Source organism: Cricetulus griseus, chromosome 3 (genome assembly GCF_003668045.3).
Source record: "Cricetulus griseus strain 17A/GY chromosome 3, alternate assembly CriGri-PICRH-1.0, whole genome shotgun sequence".
NCBI classification, from domain to species: Eukaryota; Metazoa; Chordata; class Mammalia; order Rodentia; family Cricetidae; genus Cricetulus; species Cricetulus griseus.
Window position 1 is genome coordinate 94,095,845 of NC_048596.1, and position 18,347 is coordinate 94,114,191.

The following is an 18,347-nucleotide window of genomic DNA, read 5'->3' on the forward strand; positions in this document are numbered from 1 at the left end:
AAATGAAGCCACTTATTTCTTCCTGCTTCCATCCACATTGTGTATTTCCTATCTGAGGTTTAGGTAGGTATAAATGGTTGCCTGATTGTGGAAGTCATGTCATGATTCAATCTTTGTGACTCAAATGGTCTTCACATACATGGAGCATCACTACCAACCCTTTGTCAGGACAAATCAGAAAGTTATTTTGTGGTCCTGCATGAACTCATGTCCCGCTTGTTCAGTGATCCTCTATGGCAGTGGTTCTTAACCTTCCTAAAATTCATGAAGTTGAGAGCCTTTAATATAGTTCCTCATTTTTGGTGACCCCCTAACCATGAAATTATTTTGTTGCTACTTCATAACTAATTTTCCTACTGTTATGAATTGTAATGTAAATTTCTGATGTGCAACCCCAAAGGGATTGTGACCCACAAGTTGGGAACTATTGCTCTATGACCAGGTGTGTTCCACAGGCTCACTCATCTGTTAAAGATTTATTGGACACTTACTACCCAGGACAATTGGTCAGAAAGAGCAGTGGATCCTGGGGAAACAAGACAGAAATGGTCCCTGTCCTTAGGGCAGTTGCACTTTAGTGGGAAAGGAGACGTGTTGTGACAAAGAACTAAATGTGTAATGACAACTTGAATTCAAGTGTGAAGGGAATAAATAAAGTACAAGGACAGAAATAGTGTTAAACAGGGTAAACTGGGAAAGCCTCTTTTAATCAGTATCCTGCTGAAGAAGCAAAGAATGGACAGAGATTAGCCATGCTAAGTAAAGGAAGCAGAGATTGCCTAAGAGCAGAGGTCTTTGGGTTTGGAATCTGAAGGAGGCCACAGGAGCTTCAGAAAGAAGTTGGTTGGAGAGAGGAAAATAATCGATTTGAAAGTTAGAGCTGAGCTGGATGACTTAATTAAGGCCAAATTTGGGTCCAAGTGTAACAGCAAAGCTCTGAAGAACTTATGCAATAGGGATGGGTGAGATGGCCAATGAACTGGTGAGTGGAGAGTGAGGTGGAAAGAGGTGTATCAGTGGAAAAGAAAGTGTTAACATCTCTAAACTGCTCCTGTTGAAGACCTGGCTTTTAAAATCATCTGTTGCCTTCCAATTCTAGGGATGTAGCTTAGGGAAAAATTGGACAAATAAAAGTGTGTGTGACAAATGTTTATCCCAGCTTTTAAAGTAGAAAACAGATTCCAAGCCGGGTGTGGTGGCACACGCCTTTAATACCAGCACTTGGGAGGCAGAGGCAGGTGGATCTCTGTGAGTTCGAGACCAGCCTGGTCTACAAGAGCTAGTTCCAGGACAGCCTCCAAAGCCACAGAGAAACCCTGTCTTGAAAAACCAAAAGAAAAAAAAAATGAAACAGATTCCAGATAAACCTACTTGCCCATCAGCATAGAACAGGTACATAAACTTTTTGCTAACATGTATTTTTAAATACCCTATTTGCACCTTTGAAAAAACATAAACTGGAGAAATAGCTGGGCATGGTGGTATACACTTTTAACTTCAGCACTCAAGAGGCAAAGATGCAGGAGAGTCTTCATAATTTCAGGCCAGCCTGGTCTACATAGGGAGTTCTAGGACAGAGACTCTGTCCCAAAAGACAAAAACAAGGTGTAGTTTTGTCTTTACAAGCCTGAGTTCGCAACACGTGGGAGGCTAAGGTAGACAGATTGCTTTAAGATTGAGGCCAGCCTGAGCTACATACCAGACCTTACAGTCAGATCTGTCTTAAAACAGCAACAAAAATGCTGATGTGTGAGGTGTTCTGTAAAAGAAAAAGGATCCTTGTTTTTAAGGAGGACATTATAAGAATGGGGAAAGAGCCAGGCATGGTGGCACATGCCTTTAATCCTTGCACTCGGGAGGCAGAAGCAGTTGGATCTCTAAGTGTTTTGAGAGTCTGTCCACATAGCAAATTCCAGGCCAGCCTACCTAAAAAAAAAGGGGGGTGGTGGTGGTAGGTGAGGTGTGACAAAGCTGGAATATATAACATGTCTTTTAAGCAAGAACAGATAACCTTGGGTACCCTTCTGGAGAGCACCCTGATAATGAAGCCCAGTGTAGAGGAGCAGGCTGATTACAGGGGAACAGAAGTGAGGAAGCTGTCAGATGAAAAAACACAGTGCTTGTACTAGTAAGGGGGCAGAAATATACAGATTTTATGTATAATTAGAAAGCAGAATTCACAGGATTTAATATTTATGTAATACAGTATTTTAGGCATTGTTCCATGTGCTGAAGATACAGCAGTGAGGGAAAAGGCAGATAACGCCTTATCTTGAGGTTGGTGTTGCATAGCTCAATTGTAGAATGCTTGCCTAGTGTGTGCCAGACTCCATATTTGATTCTCCAGTACCAAAAAATAATTATGTTCTCTGCACAATTAAATTGTATGGTGGTTAGTGGATTCTGTAGCTCTTTTGTGCCTGCCTCACAAAAACTATAAGCAACTTTGAGACCTGGTTGCTAAAAGCCAGCCATTATTAAACTGTAGCCAGGCACCAGGGTTCATAGACTAGGCTGGCCTTGAACTCACAAAGATCCTCTTGCCTCTACCTCTTTAGTACTGGAATTCACGGTGTGCAACACCATGCCCAGCTATTTCTCCAGATATTTGGTTTGTTTTGTTTTAAGGGTTCATATAGGGTTTTTTAAAATGTGTGTTAGCAAAAGTTTATATAACATTTCTGTGCTACTGGACAGGTAGGTTTGTTTCTCTGGGATCTGTGATCATAAACCTGCAAACTGCTGGGCATGGTAGTGCACACCTTCAGTCCCAGCATTCGGGAGGCAGGGGCTGTCAGATTTCTGAGTTCCAGGACAGCCAGGGCTATACAGAGAAACCCTGTCTTGAAAAACCATTAAAACAAGCCTTTGAGCTTAGTACTCAGGAGGCTGTAGTGGGAGGGTCATGGGTGGGAGGCTAGCATGGGCTACATACTGTCTCAAAAAAAAAAAAAAAGCTGAACTATATGACCTTAAAATTAAATCTTTAAAAAAAAATAAATGCTGAAGAATACTCAAAAGCATCACTTGGTTTCTTTACATATGAGGGCTAGGAAGACCACACAGAACTCCATTACAGCATGTCTTTCCCCCATTCCATGTTTCAAACGTTTGGTAGCTTGATCGTGATGTGATAGGATTTATACCACAGAAGTCAGCAAATTACAAATCAAGGCTTTCTCCCCCTAGAGGATAACTGTTAAATATTTACTGCCATGGCCCTCTATAAACTTAGGAGTAAACCTTGGAATCAGGAAGTCAAAGTTTAAATCAGGGCTCCATCAGTTGCTAACAATGTGACTTGGCTAATATATTTAATGTTGGTTTCCTCAATCATAAAATAAGACAAACAGTTCTGCTTCCGCCATTTGTACAGCTAACACAAAATACCTGAGGAGAATTATTTTAAAAGAAATGTATTTCTCACAGATCTGGAGGCCGGAAAGGTCAAGATTAAGGTGCTGATAGATTTCGGTGCCTCATGAGGAGGGACTGCTCTTCACATGGCAGGAGAGAGAGAACCTTTTTATATGCTTGTTTTTATAAGTGCGTTGTCCTAAAACCTTCCCCGTAGGTCCCACTCCCACCTCTGCCTCGTTGGGGAGTAAATTTCCATGGATTTGGAGAGGATAAATATATGCAAACCACAGGAACAAAATAAAACAATTAAATGAAGTTTCAATAAGTGCTTAGTACAACAACAGATATAGGTTCCGAGTAGATGTGAATAAATTCTTTTCTACCATATGGAGATAGGAGTAGGTTGTTTAGGGGCAGAAGAGATGTCTCAGAAGATCAGAGTGTGGTTCCCAGTACCCATATCCAGAGGATAACAACTGCCTGTAACTATAGTTCCAAGGTTCCAATACCCATCTCTGGCCTCCTCAGACGCTTGCACACAGTACAAATACAAGACAAGTAGGCACACACATGGAAATTAAAAAAAAAAAAAAGAATGGACTATCCAGAATATCCATTATAAAGCAAAAGAAAATGTTTTTGTTGGAGGGGTTGAGTGGGAGCAGTGAGCTCTTTTTAGGTGCCTGAAGCTTTATTCCTAAGCTTTCTAACCCCATGAGTGGGAGAATCCAGTCTCTGCTCTGCTCTGGGGTACACAATGAAAGCACCAGGCCTGGCACACTCAGTACTCAGTCATCCCAGGAGTGATGACCGAAGTCAGATTAGTTTTAATGCAGGTTGGACGAAGCTATCCCAAGGAATAATGAGGTCAATGTTCAGCTTAAATATAGAGCCTGCAATGCCAGAGAATGTCCTAGCCATTAAGGGTTTTGCTGGCCTATGTCCAGTCTTTCCTGGAGGAAGTAAAAAAGCTGTTGGTTGTGAGAATTAAGACTACACTAAAAAGGAAATGATTGTATTTTTCAGAACTTGAATTTCCCTGGAAATCAAGCTAGAGACTGAGGTCTCTATACCCCTTCTGAATACTGGAGGGTTACAGAGGACAGGAAAGGGGCAGAGAAGAGGATATGCGTGCCCCTAAGCCCGTGTAGCTAGGGCTTAGGAGGAGTGTTAGGGCAAGTCTGGAAAGCCAGTCAGCAGGAGGGAAATCTTCCCAGCCTCTGACCTGTGATTGAAGGTATGAGTGCACTGGTGCCTGTGGCCTCCAGGGGGCGCCTGTGCATAACTATGAACAAATGTCTTGGTCCAGGCAGGAGGAGGGCTGGATAGACTGAGGACAAGCAGAAGTGGCCTCTTCTGATGAGAGGAATAAAAGCAAGGTCAGTACTGTGCTGAGTGCTTGAGGAGAGAGCTACCTTGTGACTTATGATCTGTGACCACTACCAAAGTTGCCACCAATTCACAGCCCAGAGTTTGTAAGTGGATGTAATTCTCTACCTCAACAGTTTTTGTCTAGAAGTTGGGCTTCATCTGTGTTGCCTACTTGTGAAACACTGTGGGGGGTCTAGTCATTCCCTGGAGGTTCTGACATTGCATTTAAGCCAACAGTTGAATGCATGGTACATGAGTTAGGAGACAACAGTATTAAAGGGCCATAAACACTTTTCTGAGGTAGGTGATGGATCCAGGGATGGTATAAAGGGGCCCAGAACTGTATGGGAAGAGGCAATGCTGTAAAATGAGCATCTAGTATTTATGCTGTTTCTCTTTAGAAGACTCTGCTAGGCAGACAGAGACTGGCCTACAAGTTAGTAATGGATCCCCAGAAAGGCTATATAAGGTATCAGAGGCTGTGAGGAAGAGAGTGAGTCTGGGGTATCAGCTACCAGTGCAGATCCAGCCAGAGATGCCTTGCGATGGGAGAAGATGGGTGTCAGGCCTCAGCTGTAATAGCTGTGTCATTTTTCCTTTGGGAATCTAGCTTTGCTCACTGACCCATGAGGAAGGAGTAACACTAACAACATATGTTCATTGTTAGTCAAGAGAGGACATTGTACGTGATGGCAGAAACTTGGTCTCATGCCCCAGAGTTCCCAGAGTTCTAGTTGGAAGTTTTACAGAATAGAAAAGAGATCCTGGGGCAAGTAGCAGGGCACGAACTCAGCATGATCACGGCCTGCAGTCTCATCTCAGCACTTAATAAAGGAGATGGTTAGCTCTGGCTTCTGCCAAGGTTGGGTAGAGGGATGTAAGGACCATAAGACCCCTAAGAAGGACCACTAAGGAACAGAGGTCTGGGAGACTCAGGCTAAAGCATAGCTGCTGCTACCTACAATTCTCTACTGAGCTGGCAGCAAGTCTTGGGTGTAACTGAGGCAGGCTTTGGAGGTCCCAGGAAGTGGTGAGAATAGCAGGTACTGGGAATGGCAGGTTATATCTCAGGAAGGAGAAGGATGTGGGACCAAAACATTGGGGAGAGAAATGGAACCACCAGACAAAGGGCAGTGGCAAACAAATGTGACTGCTAAAGTTCAGTATGTACCTGTCATAAAGGTACCCCCATTAATAATGTCCACTTGCTTCAGAAGAGGAAAAATTCTCAGAAATGCAATGATAAGAAGAAAAGCAGGTCAGTGAAGTGAAAACAAAACAAGAACAGGACTCGGGATAGCAGAGTGCTTGCCTGGTATGTGGGAAAACCCGGGATTGCTTAAGAAACAAAACTAACAAAAAGCAATCAATAAGTACCTGGAAATAATGTCAAGTTTTGGTAGGTGACATAAAGGAAATGAGAGGCTGAGAGGTCGGAAAAGCTAGTCAAGAGAGCATGTATGAAGAAGGTAATGAACCTTTAAGTCAAAATCAGTTATAAACATTGTGCAATCCTAGTTTCAATTCGGTATGTTCTGTGATAGGTAAATAAGTGTTCCCCCCCCCCCGCCCCAAAGTTGGAATTATCAAGAGAGACTACAGGGAACTGACACTCTTCGGGCCCTGATACTGTCACGCCTTCCCTCGGAAGCTTTTTGAAGCTTTTTTTTTTTTTTTTTTTTTTTTTCTGGTTGAGTTTGGGACAGGGTTTGGCACATTGAGACAATTATTTGGCGATAGATAATATCTCCAAACCATCTGTAAAGGTTTGGGGGTACCCCTAGAAGAGGCCCCCATGACTGATGCTTGGAAAAGGTTCTTTTGAATATCTCTGAGGAAGCTCATTCGTGTGTGCAGGGTTATAAGCAGTGGTCTGTTTAGTTGTCATAGGCTTTGCTTGAGTTGGACTTGATACTCAGTACACAGAAAAGGTTCACTTTCCCCCTTCTTTCCTCTCCCATTGTAGAGATAAACTCAGCCTTATAAAGGTAACTGTCCACCCTATTCTGATTTATGAGCAACTACACCTGTCAGTATTTGAGAGAGTCCCAGTAGATATGAGCTAGTCACAGCTGGAAATTTGCTGAAGGGGGGGGGCTACTGCCGGGAAGACAGAGTCTTGGATTTGGGGTTTTTTTAGACTTTGACCTTATTTGCTGTGATGCCATCTGCAAATATGACATCGCTATTTCTCAATAGGGTTAGAAATGGGGGTGGTGCTGTTTCCGATTCTGTATAAGTTCAGCCTCATGCCCAGTGCTGTCCTGTGACCTTTCCAGCTCAGCATGGCTAGGACGGTGGTATCACCAGTAACCCTGGTGTTGCTGGGCCTGTGCTGGTCCCTGGCTGTTGCCAACCCTCTTCCTTCGTGAGTAAAACTGTACTTAAGAAAAGAGGATTGTGATCTGGGTTTGAGTGTGATGGGGCCAGTTTCCAGACCTAGGCCATGAGCTAAGGAAGAGGAATAGGATCCAATGGACCCAGATATCTATTTGTGTTTTCTCTAGTGCCCGTGGGAATGTTGCTGAAGGTGAAAGTGAGACCAAGCCAGACTCAGATGTAATCGGTGAGGCCCCAATCCCCTGAGTCTTTGTCTTCTCTGTCTCTGCATTTTATCATCTTACTGATATTTTTCCAACCCAGAGCGCTGCTCAGATGGCTGGAGCTTTGATGCTGCCACCCTGGATCACAATGGGACCATGCTGTTCTTTAAAGGTAGGAGAAAGCTATGATATTGATAATATATATATATATTTCCCAGAACTAGGAAATCTGAGGCCAGTAAATAATAAGTTCAAGACCAGCCCAGGCTACATAGATGACTCTGTCTAAAAAGCAAACAAATGAAAGTGACAAAGGTTGGAATATTTGGACCTCCAGGCACTATCCCTTCAGAGGGTGTCTTCATCTGTGGGAGGGCTCAGGGATTTTCTGAGGGTATAAATAGCTATCTCAGTCATCCAAATGTTTGTTCTGGATAACCTCAGAGAATGTTGATTTTTCAGGGGAGTTCGTGTGGAAGGGTTACACTTGGATCAGAGAAACAATCTCAGAGAGATGGAAGAATTCCACCAGCTCAGTGGATGCTGCATTCCGTCGTGGTCCTGACAGTGTTTTCCTGATCAAGGTACTGGGTCAAGGGAAGAACTGGCCGGTAAAGGGCTGGAACCAACATTAGAGTCCCTCCTCCCTCAAGTGTCCTTGGCATGGATCCTGAGTTGGTCCATTTTCTGCTGCTGTAACAGAATATCTGATGCTGGGTAATTTTAATGAATAGTGTTTTACTTGGCTCATGGGTCTGGAGTTTGGGAAGCCCAAGGGCATAGTGCTGGTATCTGGCAAGGGGATTTGTGAAGCTTCACATCCTATAGAAAGATGGCACCAAGGTAAAAGAAAGAAGGCACAAGAGAGCCTGAAGGGCCTAAACATGCTCTTATAGTGGCCCACTCTTATGATAACTAACCTGCTCCCATTATCATGTTGAGCCAATAATGACATTAAGCCATTTGTGAGGCTGGGCTCTGATGAACTAACATCTTATTAGGCTCCGCCTCCCAGCACTGTTGCATGGGAATGAACATATAACCTTGAAGGACATATTCAAACTATAGCAAGGCCCTAGCCAATAGGTACAACGTTTCTGCCCCCTGTGCCTTATTTTCCTGAAAAAGAACAGTATCTCTTTCTCTGTGTCTCTCTCTGTTTCTCTCTGTCTCTGTGTGTGTGTGTGTGTGTGCATGAGAGAGACAGAGACAGAGCATGCACAACTGTGGCTATTCTTCATACATAATCTAGTTCTAGCTGGCCTTGCTACTTATTTCCTTGGTTTCTATGACCCTGTATATGTTTCCCTTTATGTGAGGCAAGTTGTTCCCAACATGATGGCACCTAGCCAAGGAGGCAAGCAAAGTATAAAAAACATTGACTTTTGTGTTCATGAAGCCCCAGGCCCTGGCCCAAACTGCTCATAGGAAGAGATATGTTCTCTTGCCTAAGGGTGTGTTTGGTTGGGGTGGCCCTGACTGACAGCTTCATTCCTATCCTGCCACTTTCCACTCCCTCTTTTTTTTTTCTGAGACAGGGTTTCTCTGTGTAGCTTTGGATATCCTAGAACTCACTCTATAGATCAGGCTGGCCTCAAACTCACTGAGATCCACCTGCCTCTGCCTACTGAGTGCTTGAATTAAAGGCATGCACCTCCACCACCTGGCTTCCACTTCCTCTTCTTAACCACTGTCCTCATTAGGGTTACTATTGCTGTGATGAAACACCATGACCAAAAGCAAGGTGGGGAGAGAAGAATTTATTTGGCTTACACTTTCACATGACTGTTCGTCATCAAGGGAAGACGGGGCAGGGACACAAACAGGGCAGGAACACGAATGTGGGGCTTATGCCAAGGCCATGGAGGGGTGCTGCTTACTTGCTTGCTCCCTATGGTGTGCTCAGCCTGCTTTAATATAGAACCCAGGGCCACCACCCACATGAGCTGGGTCTTCCCCCATCAATCGCCAATTAAGAAAATGCCCCACAACCAAATCTTATTGAGGCAGTTTCTCAATTGAGATTCCCTCCTTTGAGATGACTTTAGCTTGTGTGAAGGCACAGTCAGTCCCAAAATGTTGCTTGGGGATCCACTCAGCCTTTCCAAGCACCCTCCCTGTGAATTCAACCTCTGCCATGGCTTTGAGGGTTCTGTGCTCTAGATATCTGATCTGGATCACTCTTCTGAGCTTTGGAAATCTCTTTTTCACTTTCTTGTTGAAAATCTTGGACTTAACTATTCTTCAGATACACCAAACCCAGCATCCTCCCAAATACATTTAGCATCTTTCTTACAAAGCAACCTTTCCTCTGTGTTTCCTGTTTCAGTAAAATTAACCTCCATGTACCTGGTTACCAATATGCCAGGTGCACCTGGTCTGAGGGAGCTAGCCTTGTTTTTTGTTTGTTTGTTAGTTGTTTGTCTTCCTCCCTTGCTATGCTCACTGTGTACCAGTCGCATGAGGTCACACACAGTCTTCTGAGTACTCGATACATGTTAGGATCCTCTATCCTGCTGTCCTCTGTCTACCCGGTAAATTCACACTCATTTTTCAACTCGACCATATACTTTCTTTCCATGCTTTCTAGGACTTTTCCAGACATAATTAAACATTCCCCCTATTTTATTCATATGCTTTTGCATGCTTTTCACCTTGGTGGCTGAATGGCTGGGACGAAACAGTTGCTTTCAAGGGTTCTTGTTATCCCTGGATGCTTCTCATAATGCTCATCCTGTAATAGTCATTCGGTGTATGTTTCTTGAATGAATCTATAAATAAATGGGCAAATGAATATATGAATGGGTGAGTGATTAGAAGATACCTACTTGTGGATGTGCTTGCCAAACTGAGTGCTGTAATTAAGTGTGCCACAGGAGCGCCTGGTTATACATAGTCAGATGTGAATGCATTGTAGTATGGTGACTGTGCTGGCTGAGAGTATGTGTTGTACAAGGGGCAACATGGTGTACTCCATTAGTGGACTGAAAATGCATGAAGCTGTAAGGAGATGCTGAATAAGTGCAACAGAGCAAAACTGCATGTGCATGCAATGTATCTAGAGCTGAACAGTTCCCAAGAGAGTGCTTTTGAATGCAGGGAGACAAAGTCTGGGTATACCCTCCTGAAAAGAAGGAAAACGGATATCCAAAGTTGCTCCAAGAAGAATTTCCTGGAATCCCATACCCACTGGATGCGGCTGTGGAATGCCATTATGGAGAATGCCCGAGTGAAGGCATACTCTTCTTTCAAGGTGTGTCCACACAGGATCTGAAAACACAGCTGGGTTCATGGTACTCAGGGTGCTCATGGTGATGGCAGAAGAGCCACTGTTGGCTTTATAAGGAAAGAGAATGAATGGAAAGGCCCGTGACAGGCTAGAGGAAGGGGTAGAAGTCATTCTAATGAAGGTAACTGGCCTAACATTTCTCCTTCGTTCCTCATGACACTGGGACAGACCTGTGCTCCATGGCCTCATGTACACATCTCACCATGACCAAACTCCTATCGACCTTTCCACTTTGACTACTAACACCCCCTGACCTTGTCTCCAGAAACTACACACTATTCCCTATATACCAAATTTGCCTTCAGTTTCCTTTCTTGTCTGCCTTAAAACTCCTACCTCGGGTTTCAGTTTGTTTCCTCTTTCTCTGACTTCTCCCAACTCTTCCTATTACTGGGTTGATCATGTACACTTTGCTCTGGCTTTTGATGTATTCAACTGTTCAACTGCCTCCCTGCTGTTTGTTGGCTCCATGTAGCCATCTACTGTATCCCACCTATTCTGGGCCCCAGTGCAAGCCCAAGGTGCACAAAACCCAGCCTCACTGAATGCCTTTTGATTTCTTGGTCGTAGGTAACCGCAAGTGGTTCTGGGACTTTGCTACAAGAACCATAAAAGAACGGTCCTGGCCAGCTGTTGGGAATTGCACCTCAGCCTTGAGGTGGCTTGAACGCTACTATTGCTTCCAGGGTAACCAGTTCCTGCGCTTCAACCCAGTCACAGGAGAGGTGCCTCCCAGATACCCTCTGGATGCCCGTGACTACTTCATGCCCTGCCCTGGCAGAGGTGAGAAAGCCTCAGCCTCTGGGACCTACTGGAATTTACCCATGCCCAGCTGAGTTTGCTGACCTCATATGCTTACCTCCCACCTTAACTCTGTACTCTACATCGGTATCTTAGGTGTGCTTCCCGCCATTATCCTCAAACAGGAAAACCCATATTCCTACTAACCTTGGCTATCTCTTCATCAGCAGAACCTACTCTAATCCCAGCCTCCCTCCCTCCCTCTCTGTGTGTTTCCATCACCCATTTCTCTTCCAGGCCATGGTAGACACAGAAATGCAACTGGTCACAGGAATAGCACCCATCCTATGCATTCCCGCTGTAGCCCAGATCCTGGCTTGACTGCATTAATGTCTGACCACCGTGGTGCCACCTATGCCTTCACTGGTGAGAGACTACCCCAAATTCCCCATCTCTACCCTCCTGTCTCTTTTGCTTATACCTCTCTTCTCTGATATAGCCCCTCCACTTTAATCACCATGTCCTGTATTTTGTCCCTTTGTACCTCACCTCCATTTAGCACTCCCATCTCCTCAGATGCATATTTTCAACCTTATCTTTCATTGTCCAGGCTTTCCTTTTACATGTCTGATTCTCAGTGTCATCTACTCCCTTGTCTATGTACTCTGTGGGACCCCTATGTCCCCAGGTATTTCTCATGTTTTCCTTGCCCTGCTGAGTTCTCTGACTGTCACTTGCTCTCTGGACCTCTCTGTGTGTCCACACCTGCTTGTATCCCTTGCTCTTGCATGTCTCTGAGACTACTGGCTCTCACTTGCTCTCTGGATCTCCCTGTGTGTCTGTGCCTCCTTGTGTCATTTGCTCTCACATATGCCTTTCTGAGTACTCTGGCTCCCCCTTAATTCATTTCAGGAGCCCCATCTTTCCAACGTGTTTAGTTCTTACTTCCTGGCCTCTGGACTCAGCATCACTTAGAGATGAGATGTGCCCACTGCTAACAAACAGACCCTTGCATACTCCAGACCCTTAGGAAGTAGCTTCAGGGAGATTTTTTTTGCTTTAAATGTTCAATTAAGAGACCCATCCCTTGATCTGTGTCATCAGTTGGTAAAAAGCCAACTTATGATATTTTGGGACAAACAGCTCCTTAGGCAGGTAGTGACAGGGCACTCTCTACACTGAAGACCATCTAGACATCTCCAAACTGGGGAGGGAACAAACCACATTACATTTAACCTGAGATATATGTAGCAAAAGTGGCATAAATGGCAAGGGCACAGAAAAGTAAAAATATCTTTTTAATTCCTAACTTCTGAGCAAATATGGTATGTTGTGATTAACAAGTTCTATTGAGAACTATATAGCTACATCAAAAGTGTATCCTCTCAGCATGAATACACACCTTAATAAAAAACGTGTAACTGCACATTTTTATGAGACATACGTGTTGTGACAGTACAGAGCTGAGCTGAGAACACATGTTGTAGTAAGAACGTGTGTCAGGAGATTATGCATCTATGGTGAGTGTGTGGGATCACTGGGGGGAACCACAGGCAAAGTGTGTGTGTGTGTGTGTGTGTGTTGGGAGCAGAGATTGATTGGAACATCCTAGGTTTGGGGTACCAAAAAGGACCAAATTAAAGTGTCAGGTGGACAATTAATTTTTTTGAAATTTTATTTATTATGTATACAATGTTCTGCCTGCATGTATGCCTGCAGGCTGGAAGTGGGCACCACATCTCATTATAGATGGTAGTGAGCCACCATGTGGTTTCTGGGAACTGAACTCAGGACCTCTGGAAGAGCAGCCAGTGCTCTTAACCTTTGAGCCATCTCTCCAGCAACAATTAAGTTTTAGCCTAAAGTTCAAAGGAGATGTCAGTCTGAATGGAAAAGAGTCAGTCTGTGGTGTCCTACCACACAGATGGTATTTATGAGACCACCAAGGGAGGTAAAGGCATTTAGAGAAGAAAAGAGGACAAAATAGGGACTCTAATCTCTTAGATAGAAGACCAAAAGGGGTAGTCAAAAAGATAAGTTCCATACTGGATGAGTCTGGAATTGTAGGAGACAAGATTTTCTTTTTTGGAATGTTTAATGAGGATGGAATGGTTAGGGATGTAGCTCAATTGGTAGTGTTTGCTTCGCATGCAATAAAGCTCTGGATTGGATCCCTAGCACCATATAAGCTGGGCATGGCAGGTGGAAGCAGAGAAGTTCATGAATGCCACCCACAGCTCCATAGCCTACATAAGAACTGAGACCCTGTCTGTAAGGAAAAGGAAGTGGTGAGCAGTTAATTGCTGCTGAAAGCCAGGAGATAGAAATTCACCATTAGATTTGAAGGACAGTGCTGACCTTGATAGGAACAATTTCAATGGAGGATAGAAACACAAGCCTAATTAGAGAGCAATGAGGGAAAGTGGGAGTCTATTCTTTTAGTAAGTTACTATGAGAATAAAAGAGATTGGAGAGATGGCTCAGTGGTTAAGAACACTAGCTGGCCTTCCAGAGGTCCTGAGTTCAATTCCCAGCAATTACATGATGGCTCACAACCATCTGTAATGAGATCTGGTACCTTCTTCTGGCCTGCAGGGGTACATGAAGACCACACTGTATACATAATAAAAGAGGTTGGAGAAATGGCTCAGGTAGTAAGCTTGCTAGCTGCTCAAGTGTGAGGAACTGAGTTTGGATTCCCCAGGATCCATGAAAAAGGCTGGGTAAACTAGAGTGTACACCTGTAACCCATTACTTTTGGGGAGAAGACACAGATGGACCATTGGGGTTTGCTGGCTGCTAGCCTAGCTCTAGAGTAAGTGAGAGATCTGGTTTTCAAGAGAATGGGGTGGAGAATGATTGATAGAGCAGGATAGCCGACATCCTCCTATGGCCTTTGCACACATGTATGAGTGCATATATCCTCCATACACATATGCATATGCCTTACTCACATATACCACACACACTTGCTGAAGTCTGGTCTGCTGTTCTCCATGATTGCCTCTCTTTGAGGCCTCTACTCACTCCAGCTCCAGTGGAGCCACAGTCCCCAACATGGCTCTCCCCTCACTCTCCCTGTTCCTTCTTGGCCTCTGCATGCATTCTTTCCCTCTCATAACTCAAACTGCATTCATTGCTTATTCTTTCACTATGTTAGCTTTTACCACCAGCACTAGCACTACCTCTGATATCCTACAGGCTCCCACTACTGGCGTCTGGACTCCAGCCGTGATGGTTGGCATAGCTGGCCCATTGCTCATCACTGGCCCCAGGGGCCTGCAACAGTAGATGCTGCCTTTTCCTGGGATGATAAAGTCTATCTCATCCAGGTGTGTTTTGGGAGAAAGACTTAGGATGGAAACTGGGACAGGACAAGACTATACAGGTCTATGTTGATTAATCTCATTTGTCCCCTAGGGCACTCAAGTGTATGTCTTCCTGACAAAGGGAGGCAATACCCTAGTAAATGGTTATCCAAAGCGGTTGGAGAAGGAACTTGGGAGCCCTCCTGGGATCAGCCTGGAGACTGTGGATTCAACCTTTACCTGCCCTGGTTCTTCCAGGCTCTATGTTACAGCAGGTGAGGAACTTTGGGTACTAAGGGGTGTCTTGTTCTGCTAACTATTCATGACATAGATGACCAGGTGGGAATGAGAAAAGCTAAGTTGAGATTCTCGTGATATAGAAGCCATGTTAAGTTTGTTGTCTTCTTCCCAGGACGGCGGCTATGGTGGCTGGACCTGAAGTTGGGTGTTCAGGCGACATGGACAGAGCTTTCTTGGCCCCATGAGAAAATTGACGGGGCTCTGTGTTTGGAAAAGTCCCTTGGTCCCAACTCATGTTCTTCCAGTGGTCCCAGTTTGTACCTTATCCACGGGCCCAATTTGTACTGCTACAGCAGTATAGACAAACTGAATGCTGCCAAGATTGTTTCTCAGCCCCAGAAAGTAAACAGCCTCCTTGGGTGCAGTCAGTAAGAAGCCCTGATGGGAATTAGCCCAGCTCAGTCCAGCCCAGCCACCTCTCCATTTTCATCCTAATAAAACCAGATGGCTTCTTCACATGAATCATGGGATGTTGATTGTGAAACAGTCTTTTTTTTAATTTGAATCAAAAAGCTAGCAACTCTCTTTTTAAAATGCTTATCATTTCATTGTGTTTTAAAAAGCATATGAAAGTGCATGGTATGTGCATGTGAGCACAGGTGCCCACAGAGGTGGGAGGAATTACCTTCCCTGGAGCTGTAGTTACAGGCAGTTATGAGATAGATGCCTAATGTGGGTGCTGGGGATCAAACATGGATCCTAGTCAAGATCAGTGTGAACTCTTAAAAGCTGAGCCATGTCTCCTACTCAAGCAACTACTCTCTTGAGACTCCCAAGTTCAAACAAGGCCATGGGAAGCAAAGGTCAATACATAGATGACTTTCTAATCCAAACCACAGGCCTTTTCTTGTTTGCTTTTCCTTTTATTTCTTCTGATTCCTCTGACCCTCCTCCCCTCCCCCTCTTTCTTCTTCTTCTCTTCTTTGGTCTCATGTAGTCTAGCCTGGCTTCAAACTCCCCATTTAGCCAAGGATGTCCTTGAACTTCTCTAATCCTACTGTCTTGACCTTTCCAGTGCTAGGGTTACAGGCATGCACCACCATGCCAAGTTTATGACATGCTGGAGATCAAACCCAGTGCTTTGTGCTGCTAGACAAGCACTCTACCAACTAAGATACATTCACAGCTGAGAACATGATTTTTTCCAGTCTATCTACACATAGTGAGAAAAACAGACCAGTGTAGGAAGAGAAACTGTTGAGTGTGCCCAGCATGTAAGAGATCTAAGACTCTGACCTAACCTGGCCACAATTGGCCCTAGGGCATCAGGAGCCACAGGGCTTGGGAAAGCTATGCTATGCAAAGTGGGTTGGCTTGGAGGTGCTGTGGAATGTCTTCTGTGGGTGGTGGGGGAGGCTCAAACTGTGCTTCTGAGTGGTTAGGGTAGAAATCAGCAGTCAAGATTTTATTGCCTTCAGTTAAGTACAAATGGAATGAAGGCAAAGTGGGAAAACAAGAGCACTAGGTGTGTGACAGTGGCAGGTTGGGGACAGAAGGAATGACTCTGAAAGCTAGGGGAGTGACACACATGTATAGAACCAGTCTCTGGGGGGATTCCTCTGGGGCCTGGAGCCTTGTGCAGTCTGTTAGTAGGAGTGGTCTGCCTTTTACTGTCCATGGTGTTTGCACCCCAGAGACCAGCAGATGCCTCCTATATAGAAGTTACAATGCTTGGTTGTTTTCTGCTCAGAAGCAAACCAAAGCTTTAGGCTCCATTACAATCACCCATTTAGAGAGCTGTAACATGTGAACCTCAGCTGAGATCCTCTTTCCTTTCCAAAGTCAGCTGACACTGGAGGTTGGTTTGTTTTAGGGCCTAAAATTTAGGCTCAAAAAATAACCTGAAACTTTAGCTGTGTGAGTGGGGGTATTTGTTTTTTATTTATTTTATGCATTTGAGTGTTTTTCTTGCATGTATTTTGGTGTACTGTGCTTAGTGCTGGCGGAGGCCAGAAGAGGGCATCTAATTCTCTGGGACTAAAGTTGCTAGACAGTTATGAACTGCCATGTGGATGCTGAGAATTGAACCTGGGTCCTCTGGAAGAGAAACTAGTTCTCCTAATTGCTGAGCTATCTCTCTAGCCCCAAACTGGAGGTGTTACTCTGATTATCTATATAGTATTATCTATGACTTCTTCAAAATAGGTATAGTGTTGCTCCTGATGGCACAGGCCTGTGATCCCAGTTACTGGAGAGATTGGGTAGCAGAAGTGTAACAGAGTCAGTGATTGCTGCCTGGGCTACAGAATGAGTTTAAGGCCAGTCTGGGCAACATAATAAGACGTTTTTCAAAATAAAATGTAAAAAAGAGAGTTGTCGATATAATTGTCTTCAGGTTTTTATTGCTGTGAAGAGACACCATGACCACGGCAACTCTTATAAAGAAAACATTTAATTGGGGTGGTTCGATGATAGTTTCAGAGGTCCAATCCATTATCATCATAGCAGGGAGCATGGTGATATGCAGCCAGACAGGATGCTATAGCTGTAGCTGAGGCAACAGGGAGTCGACTGAAAGTCATACTGAGGGATATCTGAGCAAAAAGAGACCTCAAAGTCCACCCTCACAGTAACACACTTTCTCCAGCAAGGCTATACCTACTTCAACAAGCAACACCTTCTAATAGTGCCGCTCCCTATGAGATTATGGGGGCCAATTGCATTCAAACTACCACACACACAGTGGCAGAATGCTTGCCTAGCATCTGTGTAGTTTTGAATGTGTGTGCACACATGTATGTATAGGTGCGTGCGTATGATTCCTCCTGGACTCTTCCTGCTTCCCAGTGAGGCAGGCTCTTTCAGTCAAACCCAGTGCTCACTGCTAACAGTTAGTCTTGCTCTCTCTGGGCTAGAATGGCAGGAGGCTGTTCAGCCCACCTGGCATCTCCCCATCCAGCATATGCATGGGCTTCTGGTGATGCCAACTCAGGTTTTCATGTTTGTGGAGCAAGCGCTTTAACCCATGTCATCTGTCCAGCCTCTTGCCACCATTTTTTTTTTTTTTTTTTGCATAGGGTAAGATGTTTTATTCTTTTTCCCCATTGTTTTATTTAAATTAGAAACAAGATTATTTTATGTGTCAATCCCAGGTCTCTTTTCCTCCCCTCCTCCCCTGCCCCCCACTAACACCCTACCTATCCCATATCCTTTCTGCTCCCCAGGGAGGGTGAGGCCTTCCATGGGGGGGGTTCAGAGTCTGCCATATCCTTTGGGATAGGGCCTAGGCCCTCCCCTGTGTGTCTAGGCTGAGGGAGTATCCCTCTATGTGGAATGAGCTCCCAAAGTCCATTCCTATGCTGGCGATAAGTTCTGATCTACTACAAGAGGCCCCATAGATTTCCGAGGCCTCCTCACTGACACCCACGTTCATGGGGTCTGGAGCAGTCCCATGATGGCTTCCCAGCTATCAGTCTGGGGTCCATGAGCTCCCCC

At 44.7% G+C, this 18,347-nt stretch overlaps 1 protein-coding gene across 1 annotated transcript; it reads left to right on the forward strand.

The window, feature by feature from the left end:
* Nucleotides 1-2,907: 2,907 nt before the first annotated feature.
* On the forward strand, nt 2,908-15,373 carry Hpx (hemopexin). Its single transcript, XM_027404943.2, has 10 exons — nt 2,908-7,099; nt 7,239-7,297; nt 7,375-7,446; nt 7,737-7,858; nt 10,374-10,527; nt 11,134-11,346; nt 11,602-11,730; nt 14,506-14,636; nt 14,725-14,887; nt 15,025-15,373. The coding sequence occupies exons 1-10, from the start codon at nt 7,017-7,019 to the stop codon at nt 15,282-15,284; spliced, it is 1,386 nt and encodes a 461-aa protein (XP_027260744.1). The 5' UTR covers nt 2,908-7,016; the 3' UTR covers nt 15,285-15,373.
* The last annotated feature ends 2,974 nt before the right edge of the window (nt 15,374-18,347 follow it).

Excerpts from the sequence above, each read along its gene's own strand:
- Hpx (XM_027404943.2), top strand. The coding sequence starts at position 7,017 with ATGGCTAGGACGGTGGTATCACCAGTAACCCTGGTGTTGCTGGGCCTG. Across the intron at positions 7,298-7,374 it reads GCCAGACTCAGATGTAATCG|AGCGCTGCTCAGATGGCTGG; the intron begins GTGAGGCCCCAA and ends TTTCCAACCCAG. Across the intron at positions 10,528-11,133 it reads AGGCATACTCTTCTTTCAAG|GTAACCGCAAGTGGTTCTGG; the intron begins GTGTGTCCACAC and ends TCTTGGTCGTAG.